This window comes from Corvus hawaiiensis, chromosome 20 (genome assembly GCF_020740725.1).
Source record: "Corvus hawaiiensis isolate bCorHaw1 chromosome 20, bCorHaw1.pri.cur, whole genome shotgun sequence".
Lineage (NCBI taxonomy): Eukaryota > Metazoa > Chordata > Aves > Passeriformes > Corvidae > Corvus > Corvus hawaiiensis.
The window spans coordinates 1,164,467-1,180,997 of NC_063232.1; the positions used below are offsets into that span (position 1 = coordinate 1,164,467).

Sequence of the window (16,531 nt, forward strand, 5' to 3'; positions counted from 1 at the left end):
CTCCTCACGCAGAGTCTCTCTGGATGTCCGGGCAAGACGGGGCGAAGTTTCTGAAGGGGCCCACAGTTGGGTGATCTCATCAGACTTTGAGCACTACATCATCATCATCATAATCATCATCATCATCACCGCCAACGCAAACTGGAGGTGGCACTCGAAGGACTTGGGTTGTTTAAAATCTCTCTCATCATCTCATGAATCTGCTGTACTATAAAAACAACAGCTTTTAAAAGTATGTATATAAAACCCATTTCTTGTTCGTTTTATTTTCTCGATGGGTTCCCCCCCTCTTTTTAAAGCTCTCCAAACCCACATTTTTTCGTAGCGTTTTTGACATAGTCTCGTAGCCACGTAGTCAGAATTCTTTGTGTATGTAGCGAGAGCCTAACCATAGTGTAACTGTTATATTAAGGGGTTTCTTTTGCTTTTCTTTCCCACCTCCCCTCCTCCTCCTCCCTTCTGTTTTACGTAGTTGTTGTTGCTTAAAGGATGCTGAGATGGTGACAGGAGCCTCGGCCGCCGGTCCCGGCTCGGTGGCAGGGGGAGCGGAGCCGGCGGCGGGCGCAGCATGGGGGGCTGGCAGGGCAGGGGAGGGGGGAGCAACAGGTTCTCTGGCCCTTCTTTTCCTTTGTGGCGTCTTGGTTACTCTAATTCTCTCTATTTTCGGCAATAAGGCGAGGGCGACAAACTTTTTGCGCGTCCTTTTTCTATATAAGTGCTTTTTTTTGTTGAAAGAGGTGATATAAGGTTTTTTGAAATTGTGAATTCTGAAAAAAAAAAAAAGAAAAAATAATAAAATGCTGTAAATACAATTCCATTAACTACATAGAAACTATTAAGAAAGAGAAATACAAACCTATTTTTGTGATGGAGTCAGCCTAAGGCAGTTTCTCTATGAAAATGGATGAAAAAAGACAAGGAAGTTGTAGCCTTTCAGAGCGACTGCCGGAGCTGGCCAGGGGGGTTGTGATGCTGTGGGACCCTCCCAGCTCGCCCAGTTCGTACCAGCAGCTTCGCTCTCAGATGTGCACAGCTTACAAAGGAACAGTCTAGTGGTATTTTTATTTTAATTTAAAACCTGCTTTTCCCAAAACTGATCAAGAAGCTACGATTTTTCCTACTCAACGCATTTACGGTTCAAAGCACACCTTTATTTCGGGTTTTTTTTGTTTGGGTTTTTTTTTTTTTTTTTTTTTTTTTTGGTCATTGTTTTAAACTAGATCAACTTGCTGTCCAGTCATTTCAGCTGCTCTGGGCACCCCGTGCGGGCAGAGCAGCGTCCAGCTTGCATGGTTTCCTTTATTATCCATCACTTTCTGTATTAACAAATTAGAAAGCAACTTTGGTTGGTTTTGTTTTCTTTTTTTTTTTTTTTTTTTTTTTTGGGAATACCTCAGTGCTACAAGTTTCACCCTAGAAGCAATGGAAGATTTTAATTTATTGTAGTTGTAAACAGAATTTAAAAGAAATAAAGTATAAAACATCATTGCACTGTGACTGGTAGGGGAAAAACTGACAGTTTCCTATTTGCACATGTTTAATATTTGGCTGTTATATATATGGTCCTCTGTTGGGGGAGGAAACTTATGAAGGATATTTTTTAATTTAATTTTTTTAATATTGGTAAATAGGCCTGCAACAGCAAACTAGAAGTACAACATGGTAGGTGGCATTAAGAACATACTGTAGTGTGGATATATTTCTTCTTTTTTTAACGTAATATTGACAAGTTTTATTAATATTTTTTTAAATTGTTACGTTTATAAATTTGGTACTTTAGGTACAGCCAGTATAAGACACTGAATGCGACATTTGTTAAAAAGAGCTGCTGCACTCCTATTTTTGTAAATTTTACTAACAAGTAGACTAATGTAGACATTCAATAGACAAGGTAGAGCAAGGCATCTTTAACAAAACAAGGCACCATACTGCTAACCGAAAGGAGAAAACCTTGTTTTTCTTGTTTTTAAAAAAAATCATGCTTTTTATGTAATGTTTTAGGTTTTTTTCTTATTTCAGAACAACCAGGTTTAAGCAAAATGCTGGACGCTTTTTAAATATTGAGACTTGATCAAGTAATAAAAGAAATAAAACCGAATTCTTTAAAAAATAAAAAGGTAAAAAAAAAAAAAAAAAAAAGACAAACCAAATTCCCTGCGATTCAATGTGCCGTCAGGGAATTTTTTATTGCTATTTTGTCAATGTTGATGATGTACTGTACTACCAGTTGGTTTTCCTCTCCATTCCCTGTCACCTCATAGAATATTCTTTGTTGATCATTGTTGTATGTTAATAGTGTATAAAATGGCTTATCTTGTAAGAGTGCTGTCCTGATGGTAGTGTAGTGAATTTTTCCCCCCCTCTTTCTCTCTTCCTCTTCTAGTACATATTGTTAGGTGTATCGTAATTAAGGTTAAAAATTTAGATGTAGTTATTCAGATTTAGGACCAGTAAGGATAGAACTTTCTCTTATTTAAGAAAAAAAAAATGCTAATAATTTTGGGAAGGTTTTCCTCTTTTGTTTTTTTCTTCTCTTTTTTTCTTTCTGTGCTTTTTTTTCTCTTGTTTATTATTTTTCTTTTGCTGATCTGATGCGGTTTCAACTAACCAAAGGTCTCACAATGTTAAAAATGCTGGCAAACTCTTAAGGCATTTGTAGATCCCCACCCTTGACTTTGGAAAGGGGATGTGCCATACTACCTTAAATGCTAATGCTAGATATGCAAAACTGGATTTTTTTAATTTATTTTTTAAAAGAGGGAGGCACGGTATATTAAAACGATTTTACTAAGAGAAAAAAAAAAACATATTTTTTTAAGAATGCTCAGAAGAAATTGCTAATCTGTGTGAATATGTTTTAGATGTTTATATACCTTTTGAGAAGTCCCAGTGGCCCATAGCACAAATGTCGTGGAATCCAAGATGTTTTGATGTGGCTACCTAGACTAAGGTTCACGTTAGTCCCCCACTCATCTAGAAATCCATTTTGGAGGATTTTTTTTTTTTTCTTTTTCTTCGTTTGTTTGGGGGTTTTTTGTAAATTTTTCAGCACAAAGGTTCAGCTGCACCTTTGTTTTACTCAAGCCCAGAGAGCGAAGGATCGTGGAATCATGGAATGGTTTGGGTTGGAAGGGACCCTAAGGACCGTCCAGTTCCACCCCTGCCATGGCAGGGACACCTTCCACTGTCCCAGGCTGCTCCAAGCCCCAGTGTCCAGCCTGGCCTTGGGCACTGCCAGGGATGGAGAGCCCACAGCCTGTGCGGGCACCCCGAGGGACGGTGCCCTTTGCTTTCCAGATCTCTCACACGGACCCGCTACCCCCGGGGTGGCCAAAATGAGGGATTTCCACCACGCTGGGTGACCTGGGCATCCAAAGGGCCCGCAGGGCCACTCCTGCCCGGCTGTGCTGTGGGACGGGCCATGTCCCAAACACCAGGGACATTTTGGAGGAGCCACAAGAGCTTGGGACCCTCCCCCTTCGAATAACCCAAGTCCTTTGTGATCGGCTTGATTAAAGCGAAGCCTGATCTGTCCTTTGGGGTTTTTATTTTTTCTTACACTTCATAAATGTTCATTTTGAGTTGAATTTGTAGCTTGGACTTTAAGGTAGCATGGCTCTCTTTGCTGTAAGTTGATTTTTTTCCATTGTACAGCAGTGTCTGCTGGTGAATGTCACACATCTTGCTAGGCTTAGTTAAACCATTGGGTAATTGTGGGTGATTACGACCTGAAAGGTGTTGGGATTTCTTTTCTTCCCTGCTGGGCAGCCTAGGATGCTGCTTTCATCCGTAGTGTGAATGAGGGCTAGCGACTCCAGCCACACGTCCCTTCCTGTTTCGTTTCTGCCATTCACTCAATGCAACATAATCAATAATAAAGCAATATAGTTTACTACATTTTTACTGAAGGCCAGCCATGGTTCTGTATGATATTGCATATGAAACTGTTTACAAAAACAAAAAAAAACAACACTAACTCATAGCTGTCTTTTATGCTATAGCGATGTCTCTTGGGTGGAATCTTCTGAATTCTTTTTTTTAGTGGTTTGGTTTGTTTTTTTAAAGCGACATAGTTCAGAGAGAGAGGGAGAACTGAGGTTAGTGTTAGGGCGAAGAGACAGGATGCATCGAAGACACACCGGCAGATCCCGGTCTGCGCACAGACACTGTAGAGTTTCCTACGTACAGAATCCAGTCGACCCCGCTGCCGCGTGCGAACACTACGTGAGGAGATTCTGTAAGCTAAGCAATACTTTAATACTGTAATAAAATTACCAAAAAAAAAAAAAAAAAACCACAAAATAATAATAATTTTTAAAAAGAAAAAAAAAAAAAAAAAGTAGTTTGAGAAAGCAAATCCTCGTGGTCGGTTGTCGGCCCCCCAGCAGTCCGACTGTGTTGTGTGGAGAGCTCGGTGTCCGAGCGGGGCGGGCCTGGTGGGCAGCGGGGTCGGCCCCAGACCCCGCCTGGGCTCGTCTGTCGCGTGACCGTCGTAGGTAGCAACCCCCCGTCATTCTCTGTCGTACGAGGTCTGAACTCCCATCAGTACTAGGATGCAAGTGAGCATTTCAGGTGGTCATAAATGTACCTAAATAAACTATGGCACAGTGGCAGGCCTAGCCCTTCCTTTTATACTTTAGTATGAACTGATGAGAACTTTGGTAGTGACTTTTTTTTTATATATATACATATATATATGTATCTATATATATCAAGCATCTTTCAGGTCTCTGTGTATGGCTTTCTGAAGCCCTGTTGTAAAATACTATGTGGATGGGGGTCTCTCACATCACAGATGTGGAAAGTATAATTTTATATTTGTATTTTCAAATAAATAAGTTTGTGAAAGGTTTCCATCCTCTACTGTGGTCCAGAAATCAATGTGTTTGTCTGACGAAAAAATACAATAAACTGTTTTGAACAGATCCATGGAGTCCCTTTCATTGGGGGTCAGGGGGGATTATTTATTCCTGGGGGGTGATTTCAGCTCCATCACCCCAAAACCCATCACCCTCTGTCACTCCTCCTGCTCCCACAGCGTGGGCAGCACATCCGTGCCCTGTCCCTGTCCCCCTGCCCAGTTCCCCATGGCTGGTCCCTCATCCTGTGCCCTGCCAGGCACATTTTTGGCATCATCAGCACTAATCCTATTTCCAGGAGGGGCAGTGGGTGGCCATGTGCTCCCAATCCCATTGGATAAATTCCCAGTCCCCCCCATCCTTGCTGTGTATTTTCCTCATGGGAGTGACACGCTCTCTGTGGCTTCACACCCTCTCTCAGCTCAGATATTCCACCAGAGGCCCTTTGGCTCTTGGCCTGGAGCGGAGCCAACTTCCCCCCACCCCTCCTTTAGCCTGTAAATACTCACAGTGTTCCAGGATGACACAGGTTCCTTTCCTGGAGAGATGGGGCTGCGGGATTGGGCAGGGATGGAGGGGATGCTCCAGCCCCAGCAGCACCAACAAACCTTCCCACTGCATCCCTCGCCTGCGTCCGGCCGTGCCGGGGCTCCGGGGGTCTCAGCCCGGCCGGTGCTGGTGAAGGTCAGCACACGGCAGGATGCAGGACGGGCTCTCTGGAAAGCAGTCAACACATCAAGCCCTTAATGGGATTGATGATTAGTGGAGCACCGAGGGGAAAATTAGATTAGAAAAACAAATGAAAATAATTTCGGAAGTCATGTTTGTTCGGGGTGGAAGGAGCTTCCACTGCGAGGGCTGCAGGAAACGATTTGACTGCAATCCAGAAGAAAAGGAGCGCGGGTCTGGAGTACATTAGTGTGGTGGGAGGCCGGGAATAGCAGCCACTTAACCCTGTCATTCAGCAAACATTAGTGAATTATGAGTGTATTATACGTGGGTGATGTGTTTTGTGCAGAGCCCGCGGGCCCGCTGTAGCAGCACTGAAATGGGAGTGGGGGTCGGTGTCAAAATGTAAATTTTTATACCAGCTCTGGAATAAAAATAAGATTTTGTGTTCGCCTCCCAGCTACTGAAATCAAATTGCAGCCAAAATCAGAGTTGTAAAATAAGCAAAAATTTTCCTTCCTTGTCAAATTAGTGCCCCGATAAAGAAAACAAGGGAGATAAATGTGATTTACTTCCTCTCCCTCCTGACATAAACATTTATGGCCGAGCTGTAACAGTGAGTTTCAGGAGGCAGCTGGGGCCACTGGGGTTGTGCAGAGTGGCCCAGGTGGGGGTCTTTGGGCACCAAGCCCCACTGTGGCACCCACGGGGCAGGTGAGCTCCTGCATCCCTGTGCCACATCCCATCCTGTGCCCCCAATCCTGCACCCCTGCCCCAGGAGCCCCCAGTCCTGTCCCCCAGGCTCTGCCGTATCCCACGCCACAGGTAGCTGTCCTGGCCGTCCCGAATCTCGGAGTAAATCCCGGGTTTATTAACCTGCTTGGAGGACTCGAGCACCCTCTGCTCTTCAGCAGAGCCACGTATCCCCCATCACACATCTCGAGGCTGCAGTTCAGCAGCAGAAACCAAGCCAGCATTTATTAATTATGAGCTTAAGGACTCCCTTTCACGGCTATTTACAAGGGCCTCCTCATTATTAATAAAGAATAATAAATTAGAGGGGTTTAAAGCTCATTTGTTCCACTGGGTACCAGTCCCTGTGGTGGCACGAGCCCAGATGCCACCCAGCCTGAGAGCACTGAAACCCTGATGGTGATGAAACCCACCCCCAAAAAACCCACCCCTTTTTACCATTCTGTATTCAATTATGTCAAATACCATCAGAAATGAGCGATTCCAGCAGCTCCGTATGTCGAGGGCGCAGGGCTGCAGTTTTCAGCTGGTCACGAGGTGGTGGCAGCGCCTGGGTAAGGAGAGACACTTGCAATTCATTAGCGCTTCGCAAAGGGCAGCGGTACTTGACTCCGTTTGTGCATTAGGCAAAGGCTGATTCCTGCTATTTACCTCCACGGCAACGGCTGGAATTAGCACGGAGCAGCTCCCACGGGCCGGGCTGGCTGCATCCACTGCTCTGCAGGGCAAACAGAGCTTATCAGAGAATCACGGAATGGTTTGGGTTGGAAATAACTTCAAAAACCATCCAGTTCCACTCCCTGCCATGGGCAGGGACACATTCCTCTATCCCAGGTTGCTCCAAGCCTCATCCGATCTTGCCTTGAGCACTTCCAGCTTCTCCAGGCAGCCTGTGCCAGGGCCTCCCCACCCTCACAGGGAAGAATTTCTTCCCGATATCCAATCTAAATCTGCCTTCCTTCAGCTTGAAGACATTCCCCTTGTCCTATCACTGCATGCCCTTGTGAAATTAAAGTCTCTTTCCAGTATGGGTAGAAGAGCCTGGTCCCCAAAGCCACTGTATCCCACGGAGGCAGCAAGCCCAGGTCCCCAGCTTGACCTTCCCAACATTAACAACCCTGACAGGGCCAGGGCTGCTGAAACTTGGGCACATTCCCACCCACTGCTGCATTTCTGGCAGTTTGGGAGCCAGCCGAGGTCCCGGTGCCAGTGTCCAGCCCCCAGCCTGCTGCCGCCACCGGGTGCTAACTGCTGTGACACATTGAGCGGCACTCGCCCCGGGAGGGGTGAAAGGAGCCCGCGCACTGCTCCTGCTCGCTAATAATTACTGATTAAAAACTAGTTAAAAAGCCAATGAAGACTGAAACGTGCATTAACCGGATGACCCCGGCCCGCGCCAGCCGCGGAGAGACGGGAGCGAGTACGGAATCTGCACTTGCAGTGTCTCCATCGCTTGGTGACACCCAGCAGGGATCTGTCACCTCCTGCATCTACAGAGCACCCAGCGCGGGCTCTGATGTGACATAAACATCAGCAAGAATAAAAAGCAGGAATAAGTTCCTGCTTTTGCCTTTTCTAAGCCCGCAACGCATTTGGGCCACCAATAAAACTGCACAGGATTTATACAGGGCTTTGCCTCTTCAAAGCCAGGCAGCAGTTTGTTCCTCTCAGCCCCTTTCATCCAGAGATCCAAAGTGCTTCCTATCCGTCCTTTCACAACCTTTTGATGGGTGGGGAATTCCTCTTCTTTAATCTTGAAAAAGTGAGCCTGGCTGGGCGGCGGGCTCCAAACCCTCCTGACAAGAGGTGGAGCCGAACCCAGGTCCCGTCCCTGCCCCTGTCCTGCTTTGCCCCAATAGTGGCTGAGTTACACAGCAAAGGATGCTGCGCTGAGGTGCTGAAGGGACGTGAACACCTGGAGGGGCGCAGCACCCAGGGCCGGGCTCAGCATCACCCCCTGGCCCGGAGCCGCCGGGGCATCACGAACCCGCACCCGCCGGCCCGAAGGACGCGCGGCCGGGCTCTCAGCACTGACCCGGTGCAAACGCAGCCTCCCCGCTCTGCGCCGCGCCGGCCCCATCGATCCGGCAGCGCCGGGAGCATCCCAGAGCGGGGATGACAGCGGGGCGGACACGGGAAGGTCACCGGCGCATCCCGGCCGGGCCACAGCCGTAACCCAGCGGAGGGTCCCCACGGGGGGACGCCGAGCCCCGCACATCCCTGCGCGCTGCGGTTCGCATCCGGCACAATAAAACGAGGCGCCGATGCCACCCGGAGCGAGGGGGAGGCGGCGGTGCCCCAGCCCGAGCCGCCGCTGCTCAGCCGAGCCCCGGAGCCGCACGAACAATGCTCTGCCATTAGCAATCAGAATATCGGCGCGGCCGCTCATAGAAAATCAAGAGGCTAAATAATTGAGTCAATAGCGCTGCGAAAGGATTGCTCCTTCAGCCCCATTCTTGTGCTAAGAATCCTCCAGCAGGGCTGAGGATTCAAAAGCTCGGAGAATCAAAAAGGAATTGATTTGATTCAGAGCTTCAGCCCGGGCTGTATTTAACACATCATTTTTTGCTTGCTCTACATAGAATAGAAACTGTTTGAAGGCAGAGGGGCTGGGGGAGAGAGACAGGGGAGCAGGAAGCACAGGAGCAGGAGAATATTCTGGATTTGCTGCCTTTGTAAGAGCGGTTGGACCCACACTGTCCCCCCCAGACGGCTGACAGACCCTGGGGACCCACAAAGAGACACCCCTGGGCTCCGAGTCCCCTGAGCATCCACCGAATCCGGCTGGGCCCGTGGCTAAAGCAGGACCAGAGCGAATGAAGGGAAGCAACTCGTGCTGCGGATCACTGCTCCACGTCCTCTCTGCTCCGCCGGAGCCGCCGCTTGCATCCATCAGGCTCAAGGGCAGCTGCTGCGGTTTAAGGGCGCGGGAGGCGGCGCCGGGGATGCTTCCGCTTGGGAGAAGGCAGAAGGTGCCTTTTGATCCCTCCCGGCCTTGGCACAGGGTCACAAATCCTCCTCTCCAGCTACCAAGTGGCCATGAGCGAAACTGCACGATTGCCCCCCAAAAGAGTGGGATTCACAAATTCCCAGTGGGAGCACAAACTCCCCACAGCTCCGCGGGTGCTGCAGAGCTGTGCCGGCCCTCGCTTTCTGCTCCTCTCCAAACCACCATTTCCGGGATCCTGCAGCATCCCAGGGAGCTCCCTGCTCCCAGAAAAACTTCCAGGGTTAAACCCCTTGCACTCGGAGGTCTCTCTGACAATTACCTGCTTTTTGGCAAACACCCATGTATATTTTCACAATATCTGTAGTAATTTCCGGGAGCCTTTCTTGGCCTGCTTTTTATCTATGAAAGGGGCAGAAAAATCCTCACCCAGCTCCAGCATGCCACCAATGAAGACAAACTAGTAAATGCAGAATTGCCCCAGATTCCATCAAACGTGAGGGCAACGACCACTGGGAGAGGACCAACAGTTACAAGAACAACCCCACTGTCCCCTCCAAGGCTGTTCTACAAACCACACATTCAAACATCAGCAACACTGAGGCAGCTCAGAACATCCAGATTTAAACACTTCCAGAAAAATCTAAACTAACTGCAGAACAAAACCCAGTATCCTGAGCAGGGGAAGGAGCAAGAGCCAAAAGCATTCCGGCAAAGCCATTTCTCTGCTCATTGTGTGGCACATGAAGTTCTTTAAACCCTTTTGGGTCGTTATACCCCTCACTCAGCCCAGCTGGTGGCTGCCGACACAGCGGGGACCCCGAGATCCCCACCCAGGCAGCTGATCTGATGTGTTGATGAGCAAGTCATGTCGCTATAATAAGGAGTGTTTATTTGAATAATAAGGTCAGGGAGTTAAGTAGTTGGTATTCCACTCGTAGGAAGCAGTTTGCACAGTGTCACTAATAATTAAAGGGGTTTTTTGACTAATCTAGTTGCTCTTCCTAAATATACTCCACTCTGTTCAAGAAACTCATCAAAGCAGCGAAGTGATCTTCGAGGTTATTAATCTCCTTTGCTCCACAGCTGGAGCAAATTTATTTGCTTGAATTAGCATGTAATAAACTTATAATAAAGCTGCCATATCCCTCGCTTTAGAGATATAGTTTGTGTAATGGGTAGTTAAATCTAGGTAATGTAGCTGTGGTCTTTAGGCTTGGAGAGAAGGGGAAAGGAAAAACCTCAGCAGAGCTCTGTGTTATCCCCAGCACTGGAGTTCAGTGAGATTTCTTCCAGGTCAGGAAATTCAAACTTTTTGGAAACCACTGGGTCAGATATTAAGCAGAAATTCCTCCCTGTGAGGGTGGGGAGGCCCTGGCACAGGTATCTGAGAGGAGCTGTGGCTGCCCCTGGATCCCTGGAAGTGCCCAAGGCCAGGTTGGACAGGGCTTGGAGCACCCTGGGATAGTGGAAGGTGTCCCTGCCCATGGCAGGGGGGTGAAAGTGGATAATCTTTAAGGTCCCTTCCAACCCAAACCATTCAAAGATTCTGTGACTCTGGCAACCCCAGCAGCAGCCCCAGCAGCCCCTTCACCATTTCCACCAGAAAACCAGGAACAGATGAGACCTGTTTAGCAGCTCCCACAGCAAAGGAGGGGTCCCCACAAAGCAGTGGGTACCTTCCCCAGCCACCAAAGGAGAATCAGCCCCAAAAAGCACCCTCGGGGCTGTCCATGAGGGCTGAAGCCCCAGCCCCACCGCTGCGCACAGACCCAGTGGACCAGCAGTGGACACTCAGATTGGCACCAGAGCTGCCAACGCCAGCAGGACCCGCAGAGATGGAATATTTCAAATAGGGCTGGGCTTGGCACAGGGTGTCCAAGTGAGAGGAATTAATTTGCGTCAGTTCACTAAGTTGAGCCTTTCTAGGCTGCTGTTTCCCAGGAACAATAAGTCCTCTCACTTCTCCTTCCTGCGGAACACTCACGGCACCGCTGGTTGGGAATGGGCAGGTGGAGACGGATGTGGCAGATAGCAAAGCTCAGCTGCACGGGGAGGGCTGGCCTCCACCTCCTCCTCAGAGGTTATTATTCACAGAGTCTGGGTAGTAAATAATTTTTCCCTCTCTCCATTTCGGCTCTTTTCTGCTCCTGCTCTGCGCTGGAGCAGGGCCTGGGCATTAGCCAGAGGTGTCAGAGGTGTTAGACAAGGTATTAAGGAGGTGTCAATGGTGAAATAGCTGGGATTACAGTAAAGTCTAAATAAGGTGTAAAATAAAACCAAAGGTGATAAAGTCGTTGATAAGAGAAGCTGGAGAAAAATAGGAGTGCAATTATTTTTCATCCTGGTTGTTCACTCTCACAGTGCATTATCTGTGGCTTTGCAAAGACTTAAGTGAGATTTTTTTCCCAGTCTATGGTATTTTCTCCCGGCAGCACCGTGTCTCCACAACCCTTGCACAGCAGGGGAGCATCCAGCGCCTCCACACAAACCCACACCTGCCCAGGAGATGCCCCTTCCTCCTCCTCCATCCTTGTCCAGGGGATTGAAGGGGCCATTCTGGGGAGGACACCGGCGTTTCGGAGGATGTGACCTTGGCAGGAGCTACTGGAGCCAGAGCCCAGCACCGTCCAGGCTGGGGACGTGCAGCTATTGGAAGAGGAGGGTGCTGGTGGGGACATGTCTCTGCCGGGCTGTCAACCCAGCTGTCACGGGGCAGGGACTCACCTTCCCCGGCAAGAACCCATCAATCATCCCGACAGCCCCTAATCAGGGAGACGGGGCTCGGCGGAGGATGGAGAGCTCGCGCTCCCCCTCCCCCAGCAAATTGTATAGGGGGAAAAAAATAATGCAAGAAATTACTCCGGATGGCAAATCAACAAATTAGCCTTGATTACTATCCGGGTCTCACAGCCTCCTCTTCCTCACGCTCATCAGCTCAGTCTGCTGAGCCGCTCTGCTCCTGCAGCGCTCATCCCCGCGTCAGCCGCTGGAGCTCCCTGCGGCTTTCCATGGGGCAGCAGCTCCGGGGCTGCAGGTGGGAACCTCACGGGACCCCCCTTCAGCAGCTGGAGGCTCAGGGGGCCACCCCGAAGGAGGGAGGTGCCTTTTCAAGAGGCAAAACGGTGCGGGAGGATGCAATGGCAGAGCTCTGCCGAGATTCCCTGGCTCTGGGCTCTGAAGCCGGTGGCCCTTTCTGCCCGGCACAAACCAAAATGAGGGTTTTTTTCAGAAAAAAACACGGGGGAGTAATTCTGGGGAGAGAAAAAAAAAAAGTTATTTAAAAGCACATTCATCTGCAATTCTCCCAGGGCTGTGAAGGGTTATTAACTGATTGGATTTCATCACATCCCACTTTGCTGCTGCAGAGGCTGATTGTCCCGTATTTGCATTTCTCTTGGACAAGCAGCAATCCTGGCCCCCACGGTGGGCACAAGGCCGTGCCATGTGCCCTGGGAGGGCAGCGGGAGCTCAGCTCCATCCCATCACGGCTGAACCGCCAGGAGCAGTTCTCTCAGGATCCCCAGGAGTGCTTTCCCCCTCGCTCAGAGCCAGGAGCTGGGAAGCAGCACCATTTCAGACGTAAACTTTTTAGAGTTAATTTGTTTTGGTTCTTTTAAATGGCACAGAACTGCCAGGCAGGCTGACATCACCCGTGAAGGCATTTAAAGAAATGGATGAATACAAGCAGGAGATGGATGTGCTGGCCAAGTACAACCCGGGCGAGCTCAGGTACACGAGCGTGGTGTTCCTTCCCTGCTTATCATCTTCATTAATAATGTCTTTACTCCAAAGCCATTTCCATCATCACGGCTCTGCAGTAACGACCCCAGCGCAGCTCAGCGCTGCTGCCTCAATCTTCTCACAGAACAAGCAGCAAAATAAGGGAGATTAAAACCCAACAGAAACAAACGGCCTTTGCTTGAGAGAGTGATGAGGGGTGTTAAAGGGGGTGTTAATGCCTGGACCCCAGGCAGGGGGGACAGGCCAGATCTGAGCTGGCTGTGCCAGGATGGCACCGGAGGCACCGCTGGCCCCACAGCCACCCCAGGACCGCCCAGACCAGCTGGGTCCAGTGGCCTCATGCACGGCTCTCATTAGAGGTGTGACATTCAATAACCTGGGCAGCCTGAGGTGGGGTCCTGCTGGAGGGGCTGCACACCCTTGGCTCTGATGGGAGCTGCTGGGAGCATCCCAAAGCCGAACCTCTGGCGCTGCAACCCCAGCCCCAACAGCTCCTGCCCCAGTCCCAGCTCCAGAGGAGACGAGATCACACATGTCATAAATCTGCATTTCCCTCTGCTCATCCATCAAACCCTCCCTCCTTCTCCATCTCCAGAGCCAGGGAAGGGAAGTGTGCACGGACAGCTCAGGTGCCAGCTGGGCAGGGACAAACCCAGCCTGCTCCCACCCCTGCAGCCACCCAGAGCCAGCAGCATCCCTCTTACCTGGGAAACACGAGTTTTACGGTGCAAGGGCAGGGGGGAAAGCGCCTCCTCTTCCATGGCAGTGGGAAAAGCATCTCCTCCTCCAGGACAGCAGAGATGTGCAGCGAGTGCTGATCACAAACTTCGCAGCACTTTGGTGTCAGCCCACGGAGATGTCACAGCTCCTGTCCCCAGCATCCCCATGGATGCTGCCTTCATCACCCAGCTCTGGCAACTTGGTTTTTCGGGCAAGAGGTGCTGGAAAAAAACCAGAATTCACTATTAAAAAGGCCGATAAGTGCCTTGTTTGTCCAGGTTTGTATCATCCAGGCCTTGCACACGCCATGGGAACGTCTCTGTGGTGGCCCACGTGGCAGGGTGTGACCCACCACGGGCCAGGGCTGTCACCCAGCACGTCCCCAGCCCGGCACACAGCGCGGCAGAGGGAAGCAGAGATATTAAGTGGCTGATTTACATAGTAATCTGCACGGGGAGAGATGTTTGGGGCGCCCTCAGCCTTCATCAGAACACTTGTCATAGTTGTGCTTCCGTCTGAAGGGGGAGGAGAAGGGAAATAAGTCCTTGGGTTTTTGCACGTGTTATTTTTGGTGTGAAAGCAGGGGCCTGCTGCAGGAAATCAGAGCCAGCATCCCACCCACAGGGATCCCACCCGTGGCTGGATCCCACCAGTCCCACTGCTGGTGGTGGCATTTGGGGTCTGGGGTGTGCAGGCAGTGAGGGGGGTCTGGGGCTGAGAAGAAAATCACCAACATTAAAGTTCTCAATAAAACATCTGGTGCCCTCGCACGGTTGCAGGGCTGGACACTGAGGTCTCACCCATGGGTGCCCCCAGCTCCTCACCAACACCTCACCTGTGCATTTAGCAAAGTATTTCCACTTCAATTTTCTTTAATGTAAAAACATTCAGATCTGTGAACACCTCTGTCACTCCCGTATGTTGTGCTTCTTTTCCATACATGAAACAAGCTGCTTTCAAGCTTTTTAATCAAATAGGGCAAAGTCTCAGTAGAACAATTAGATAATGGGGAGGAAAGGAAATATATTCTACCCTCCATATGAACGATGACAAGAGTTTCCTTCTCCTCACAAGGACTGCAGAGATTGGCTGAATTCAGGGTCAATTCTGTGACTGCCTCAAGAGAAAGCCTGAACTACTTTTTACACAGCCAAGGGCAGGGGAACTCTGGCTGCACCTGCACCCCTGGACACTCAGCTTCCATGGATCCATCATTCACAGCTCCAGCCCATGGACTGACAAGTCCCCACACTCCAGCTGTGCTGCAGGGGCACGTGCAGGGTGTTGGCTCCCAGCCTGGAGCACACAGACACGGCCAACACGGAGCACGGACAGCCAGGGCGCACCGGCCACACCACAGGTCTCCCTTCCCAAAACCCTTTTCCTCCTGGACCGCAGCAAAACACCAAACCCCAAAAGAGCTGCGCCCCAGCACCGCCAGCACCGGCTGCCTGAGCCCATCAGCCCAGCCGGGCGCCGAGCGAGCAGCCGGGGTGATTAATATTGAACATCAACAAACAAAACAATTGGAAAGTCAACAGTTTAGGGGAAGAGGGGGCTGCGACAGCCCCGCGGTCCTGAGGATTATTTTAAATGTGCAAAATGCCATCTCTCTAAATAATCAAACTCCACTGCTGCGACTCGGAAATTGCCACCCACGGCTAAAGCTCCAATTTTAAACGCATCCTCAAGTCAATCTTTGTAAATTCCACATTAAATATTGATCAGCCCCAGAGAGGGCTGATGCTGCGTGTTTAGCATAGATGTGCCATATTCAAACAGCCATGGCTGGGAAGCAGAGTCTGCCCAGATCCCAGCCCAGGCCTCGGACGCGGTCACGGCGATCGCTCCGTGCCAGGAGGGAGGGACATCTCCAGGGGAGGCATCACCATGAGGGCACATCTTGGTGCTGCCCCATCCCAGCAGGGACCCCATTCCCAGGGAACCTGCCTGGATGACCAGCACATGGAAACACACAGGGAAGGGCAAGGAAGCATCCCCAGCAAGGGCCTGGCACGGATGGACAGTGCCTGAAGCACCATAAGGAATATTTAAACACGGACACGGGAGGGGAAGGAGACAAGCGCTGGTGCTCCCCTTCTAAGGACACCAGCTCCAACCATACTCCATGGGAGCAATGAGTGCGTGCCCAAGAAACTCAAGGTACAGCATCAGGGCTGTTCTGCTTCCCAAACTCACACCATCACAGGAGGGCTCCGAGGGGGAGGTCTGAACCACCAACATTCCCAGTGATCCCATCAGGAAGGGGTTTAAGGAAAACACGATTGTTGGGAAGTATTCCCTTCTATTTCCAGATCCCCCATCGTGCATATATATATATATATATATATATGTATATGCCTGGAGTATTATGAAATCATACTTGAAACCCAGATTCCAACTCCATTTCCCATCCACTCGTATAAAATTTTCATTACAGATTGCTGCCCTGCAGTGGAATAGAGGGCAACTTTATTAGAGGCCGCCTGGCAGCAGGAGAATGAGCCAGTCAACAGCTCCAGATATTCCCCTGCAAGATATGGCAGAGTGCTGGAAATGGAACAGATTATATAAAAAAAAAGTAATTCAGAGCAATTTCTAGTAAAGAGTCAAAGAACCATATAATTCAACATTTATATAGACAAGGCTTCAAGGGAACTCTTCAAAAAAAAAGCAAACCAGAGGACGAGGTAACGGTAAGAAACTCTGGTTTGATTTTTCCTCTTTTTTAAATTTCTTTTTTAACCTGCCCTGTTGGTTTGTGCCACCCTGGGCTCCGGCAGCACCTGCAGGGACAATTCCAGCTCCCAGTGCCTGTTCGACTGCTGCTGCCTCCCCT

General features: G+C 49.8%; 1 protein-coding gene and 1 long non-coding RNA gene across 15 annotated transcripts in view; one reads left to right on the top strand and one right to left on the bottom strand.

Moving 5' to 3' along the window:
* The window catches only part of MSI2 (musashi RNA binding protein 2), a 213,110-nt gene extending 208,185 nt beyond the window's left edge, over nucleotides 1-4,925 (top strand). For all 14 annotated transcript variants that reach the window (XM_048324649.1, XM_048324651.1, XM_048324655.1 and 11 more), the window contains one exon: nucleotides 13-4,925. Coding sequence is in view for 1 of the 14 variants with exons in the window: in XM_048324651.1 (XP_048180608.1) it covers nucleotides 13-54 (42 nt within the window). In the remaining 13 variants the exon portion in view is untranslated. The remainder of the gene's footprint in view (nucleotides 1-12) is intronic.
* Nucleotides 1,135-14,061, bottom strand: LOC125336284. The gene is made up of 3 exons (XR_007207720.1): nucleotides 13,677-14,061; nucleotides 6,747-6,831; nucleotides 1,135-5,575 (listed from the first exon to the last, which is right to left on the bottom strand). It is a non-coding gene; the product is annotated as an uncharacterized LOC125336284 (long non-coding RNA).
* Between the last annotated feature and the right edge of the window lie 2,470 nt (nucleotides 14,062-16,531).